Source organism: Olea europaea, chromosome 16 (genome assembly GCF_002742605.1).
Source record: "Olea europaea var. sylvestris chromosome 16, O_europaea_v1, whole genome shotgun sequence".
Classification (NCBI taxonomy): Eukaryota; Viridiplantae; Streptophyta; class Magnoliopsida; order Lamiales; family Oleaceae; genus Olea; species Olea europaea.
In genome coordinates, this window is record NC_036252.1 from 6744617 (window position 1) to 6750977 (window position 6361).

The 6361-nt window shown below is 33.9% G+C and overlaps 1 protein-coding gene across 5 annotated transcripts; it reads left to right on the forward strand.

Annotated features, from left to right (window-relative positions):
- The first annotated feature begins 352 nt into the window (after positions 1-352).
- LOC111411933 (polygalacturonate 4-alpha-galacturonosyltransferase-like) lies at positions 353-5162 on the forward strand. 5 transcript variants are annotated; one of them, XM_023042617.1, is made up of 10 exons: positions 353-371; positions 615-779; positions 2405-2439; positions 2521-2580; positions 2671-2808; positions 2928-2994; positions 3086-3132; positions 3340-3674; positions 3769-4126; positions 4423-5162. In XM_023042617.1, exons 2-10 carry the CDS (start codon positions 629-631, stop codon positions 5041-5043), a joined length of 1812 nt encoding a protein of 603 aa, XP_022898385.1. In that variant the 5' UTR covers positions 353-371; positions 615-628; the 3' UTR covers positions 5044-5162. The 5 variants fall into 5 exon arrangements, with proteins under 5 accessions (XP_022898385.1, XP_022898384.1, XP_022898382.1 ...); XM_023042616.1 differs by lacking the exon at positions 353-371 and adding an exon at positions 378-490; XM_023042618.1 differs by lacking the exon at positions 353-371 and adding an exon at positions 425-443.
- Positions 5163-6361: the final 1199 nt, after the last annotated feature.

Genomic DNA, 6361 nt, shown 5'->3' on the forward strand with positions numbered 1-6361 from the left:
TCATTTTGAGCATTTCTTATACCTAATGTCATTTTGTATGGATAAAGTTATTTAAAAACTTGAAACTAATGACTTAAAAAAAATGTGGAAAAAAATTAATAAGTGTGCTTAGTTGCGCATTGAGCGATCAACTGTCAAGTTGACCATCTAATCTTGAGCTAATTGTCAAGGAGTGACGCTTGATTTTTAAAAACACTGCAAAATAGTGACTATTTTGACAGATGATTTTCATCAGGTGATGTAATTGCTACAAATAGAAGGTTGGGGACACAATTGCCATATTTATGGAAGGTTGAGGACTTCCAGAGTATTTTATGATTAACACGACAAAGAAATTTACTATGAATAACACGAGAATTTTTCAGATCCAGGTTTCTACGCACTTTCCCTACATTTTACACAAGCCCACACACTTCATATGGAAGTACAGTACGCACAGAGAAGTATACATACGTCCGCATATAAATATACATCAGTCTTCAAATGCTTTGTTACGATCTTCAACTACTCAAACTCTATTAGCCGAATATCTATCAAAATTCTCTCCGTATTGCACTCGTCTCTCTTGTTGGAAATGGTTTGAGTATATTTGTTTTGGCTGTGCAATTTTGTAGGTATATGATACGAAATGGCAATTAAGAGGGGGTTATCGGGTGGAATCATCCACAGGAAAAAAAGCAATGGACCTCACTTTTCTGTTGTTGTGCTCGTCTTGTTGTCGTGTCTCGTTTTCTCGATTTTGTTTGTCGGCAGCGGTTTGTGGAGCTCTTCTGCCACTGGTTAGTTGATATTGACTGGTTACCACATTATGATAGATCTCAGGAAGAGTATTAATATGATGGATTTAAGGTTTTACTTTTTAGATTTTAGGCATTTTTAGTATTTGGGATGATTTGACCTGTCAGTGAGTCAATTGTGAAAAATGATTTAAAAACATGGAAAATATCTAGGTTTTGTAGATAGTATTGATTAATCACCTTCATTTTGTTGAAGAAATAAAGTGGTTGCATAGTTATATAATCTAATTTTCTTATTTCATATTGTAAATGAAATTCAACCGAAGAGGGAACTGGGGCAAGATGAATGCTGAATTCTAAAGAACTCGGTATAGTTGATTTTTGATAAAGCTTGGAAGTACAGAGTTAGCTGATAATGCTTTGTATTGGTTGGAAACTTTCGTGATCAAAACTAAGAAAGGTTCCAAGGTCCTAAATGTTTGTTATTATGTGGTACACAACCGTCTTTTCATGAACATTTATGTAATCATGTTGATGCCAAATTGTTGAAGGAACTGACAATCTAATGCTCGTTCCCTTTTGTTCAATGACTTGTTTATTATATAGAGTGGAGGAGTGAAGACAATCTGAATTTTAGAGGTTGTCCGATGTAACGTTGGTGTTCTTTTTTGATATTAGAGGTGACATGTGTATATGAAATTACTATAGTACTTTGTCATCAAAGCAATTGTGCACTTTGTTGTTGTGATTATTTATGAACTAAGAAGCACCGATACTTGTAAACTCGTTATGTCTTCGTATGCAATACGTATCCAAGCTCCGATACGTACCGGATACTTATTTCTTAATTATTTTATATATTTTAAATTTTTAAATTTTCAATATTATCTGGTACGTGTTATTTAATTATTTATATTTTTGTATGATTTTCAATACGTATCCCATAAATTAATAAATATTTTGTAAATAATTTATTAACTTATTTAATATCAATAATATTTATTGAAAATACATAATTAGAGTTTTAAAATTAATTACTGGACTTCATATTGGAAAGTACAATATTATTAATCTTTCAATACACGTGAAACCGTGTTATAGTTGATAAATATATTTTTGTTATTGAAAATAGATAGTGACTAGTATCGAAAATAGATAATGATTTAATATATGTAAAACCTTGCTAATAAAGTGCTTTAGTATTTTATTTTATTTTTGTTATCATGCTTCCATATTAATATTTTTTTATATTAATGAAATTATGTTGAATTTAATAAAAAAATTTCAAAAAAGTTGTATCGGTGTATCCATATCATATCGTATCCGTATCCATGCTTCTTAGTTTATGAACATAATTTTAGTGTTGAGAGGAAAAAACTGATGTCAGGGATTGGCTCAAGGGCATACAGGTTCTCATTAGATGATCTCTTTTGTGAAAAGAGTAGATAGTTGCATTGGATAAGATTGCAAATTGGGCGTGATACTAATGTCTGCTTATCACTCAACCTTAATTTAATTGTTTATTAGTACATGGATCTGTGTGTGTGTGTGTGTGTGAGTGAGAGAGAGAGAGAGAGAGAGAGAGAGAGAGAGCCTGCTCTATGCTCAGTATCCAATACACTTTAAATGTCTCTCTATAGAAAACTAATTTAACCATTTTTTTGCAGATCAAATTAATTTTTCTACCAGTTCAAGTAAACAGGTATTTTCTTTGGAATGCACTTCATTTGAATTGTAGTTTTAATGCTATTCTTACTCAATAAGAAAATATCACATGGTACAGGATCTAAGATGGAGAGAGCGACTAGCATTGCAGCATCTCAAATCTTTGTTCTCAAGAGAGGCAAGTTTTCAATGGACATTCTTGTTGACAAAAAATCTATTCTATCCTTTTTGTGTGCTTGTTTACTTTACTATTGTGAGCATGTTTTAGGTACTGGATGTCATCAAGGCAAACACAGACGATTTAGGGCCCTTGAGTCTTGATTCTTTCAGAATGAATAATCTATCTTCATCATGGAACTTTGTTGGTCGAGAAATTTCAGCTGGAAAAAATACCACTTCTGCTCAGGTTAGGATTCCTGTGGGATTGTAGCTTAAACTTCACGCTATTGCACTCTATATGTGATGAAAAACTATTTTTTAAAAGGAAGGCAATGATTCATTAGCTTTTGCATTTGTGCTTTCAAGTCAAAAGAAGTAGCTGCATATACTAAACGGGAAACCTCTGGAGGCGAGCAGGAAGATACTTTTCATGGTAATATTTTTCTGGAAACTCTGTTAATACCATAAATAATTCGCTAACGGATGTATCTTAACTGGTTGGATGATGAATTCGATCCATGCAGAAGATCATTCAAATTTTTTTGAGTCGCCTGCTAAACTGGCGAGAAGGGTAAGTACCCTGATTCAATCTAATTTAATGCTACCACTTATGTTGTTTTCATGTTGCATTTTTTATGACCAGGAGCCAGCTTCTGATTGTAACTGAAAATAAGTAAAATTGACATCTTTTAGAGCTTGCATAAACTCCAAATTGGCCTCGTTACTCCTTTCCTCCTGATCTTTGAGTAGCAATTTTATCCGTTTAAGCACTTTGCAGCAATTGAGAGAAAAACGACGTGAAAAGCGTGCTGCTAATTTGGTAAAGCAAGATGATGATGTAATCGTAAAACTTGAAACTGCTGTCATTGAACGATCCAAGTCGGTTGACTCTGCAGTCTTGGGAAAGTATAGTACATGGAGGAAGGAGAATGAAAATGAAAATTCTGATTCAACTGTACGCTTAATGCGAGATCAAGTGATCATGGCAAGAGTGTATATAAGCATTGCAAGAATGAAAAATAAGCTTGACTTGGCCCACGTGCTTCAGAACCAGCTCAAAGAAAGTCAGCGTGCCTTAGGAGAGGCAGCTGCTGATTCTGAATTAAATCACAGGTAGTAAATTCATGAGTATCTTGTGTGCTGTGTGTAACCAAGCCCAACTTGTTTTATAAATTGAATTTTTTGCCCGTGTACATTCGTATGACAGTGCACCTGAAAAAATAAAATCTATGGGACAAGTACTGTCTAAAGCTAGAGAACAATTATATGACTGCAAGCTTGTCACTGGACAGCTAAGAGCCATGCTGCAATCTGCTGATGAGCAAGTCCGGAGTCTAAAAAAGCAGAGCACATTCCTTAGTCAGCTAGCTGCCAAGACAATTCCAAATGGAATTCACTGTTTATCCATGCGCTTGACAATAGAGTATTACCTCCTTCCACCAGAAAAGAGGAAGTTCCCTCGCAGTGAGAATCTGGAAAATCCACATCTTTACCATTATGCACTCTTTTCTGACAATGTTCTTGCTGCTTCAGTTGTGGTCAGCTCAACCATTGCAAATGCCAAGGTGAAGAATTCAATTTTTGACTTCGATTTCTCAAAAATTTTGGGCTTTGAACTGAAAATACTAGCAGTGCCTTCTGTAAAGCAAAATTAAATCTATTCATCTTGTGAAATTTTTATTGTTGCAATTAATTTCCTATCTAAGTTATCAGATGTTATAGGTCCTTTTTCTGGTAAGAGGCTTGACAATATGCTTTACACTTGGATTCTTCAATCCTGATGCATTGATGCAACTATTATTCTGTGATTTCATTGAACAAAACTTAGATTACAGAACATGCTTTTTTTTCTAAATTGCAGGAACCCGAGAAACACGTGTTTCATCTAGTTACAGATAAGTTGAACTTAGGGGCAATGAATATGTGGTTCCTGCTGAACCCTCCTGGAAAAGCTACCATCCATGTTGAAAATGTTGATGAATTCAAGTGGCTTAACTCGTCTTATTGTCCTGTTTTACGTCAGTTGGAGTCTGCTGCCATGAAGGAGTACTACTTCAAGTCAGCTCATCCTATCACATTTTCCGCCGGTTCTTCGAACCTGAAGTACAGGAACCCAAAGTATCTATCAATGCTCAATCACCTCAGGTTTTATCTCCCACAGGTTTATCCCAAGTTGGATAAAATCCTTTTTCTTGATGATGACATCGTTGTTCAGAAAGACTTAACAGGCTTGTGGTTGGTAGATCTTCATGGAAAAGTGAACGGGGCAGTTGAAACCTGTGGTGAGAGCTTTCATCGTTTTGACAAGTACCTTAATTTTTCAAATCCACATATTTCTTCAAACTTCGATCCCAATGCTTGTGGGTGGGCATATGGAATGAACATTTTTGATCTCAACGTGTGGAAAGAGAAGGATATAACTGGAATATACCACAAATGGCAGAATATGGTATGTCTCCTTTTCTTTTTCTTCCCCTTTTAATTTTGCTTTGTATTTTAATTGTGTTGCGTGTAAATTTATGCATTAGTAGCAATAATGTAATAATTCAATTGCTGTGTGGAGGTGGGGGTTGGGTGTGTGTGACTTTGCTGGTAAGCTGTNGTTTAAGCAGTATCAGACGAGACGAAGGACCCTAAGGATTCGTTTGATTGCAAGAATGAAATTTCGGTGAAAAAACGAATTGTAGGGAATTGAATTGTTTAAAATTTGTTTTATTGGAAATTGTCAATTAAATGTGTTTGATTAGTACAAATTTTCACTTGAAAAATGTTGAAAATTTGGATCTTTTGGTATTCGTTTGATTTATAATCCATGAAAATTATCAATTAAAGGAACTCTGAGAGATTGCTCAGTGGTTAGGTCTTGAGTTTGTTCCTTAATGTCATCAATTCGAGTTCCCTCAGGGCCATTGATGTGAATATTCGATTGTAAACTTTAGAGCCTCGTGGAATTAGTCGAGGTGAGCGTAAGCTAATTCGTACACCCACGGTCATACAACAAATAATAATAATAATAATAATAATAATAACAACAATCAATTAAAGGGATAGAATTTGTTACAATTGTGAATAGAATGTGTTTAAAAAAATGGAAAACACAATTCTTATCAAAACCAAAGGAAAATCAATTCCTTAAAAACTAGGAAAATGTGGTCACGTAGGGGGTTGGGTGGAAAACCAATTCCATGAAAACTTTTGCCCATCAAACATACCATTTGGATGGAAAATTTCACAAAAAATGGAGCTTTTCAAATTGGGAAATTTTTCTATTTGGCCTGTCACTATTCATTTTTATAGAAATGTCTATATTACCCTTAATGAAATGATTCTTTCTATATTGCAATTTATATCCTAATCTTTTGAACATTTTATCTTCTGTTTATTTTATTTTGGATATTTGAGTATAAAATCATTCTATGATCTAATAAATAAGAATAATCCATAACATATATATCATATTTTCTTAATAAAATACCATATTCTTTAAATGGTAAATTTGTATTTTTTAATTGAGATATAATATTCTTTATTTCTTCTAACGTTCTTTCTAATAAATTATCTAATCTTTCAACTGTATATCCTGGCATTTATCAAAATAATCATCATGGAATTGTCCCTATGATTCTTTTAAGATCTTAAAAAGATTCATTCTAATTTTAGCAAAAGTGTAATAGTTTTATCTATACTTGTATTCTTAGAACCGAGTGACCGTCGAGCTCTGAATTTGTAAACTGCTTCCTTCAACGGCCTCCTGGCTTCACGGAATTGTTACTATTTCAGCTACTTGCTCTCACTGTATC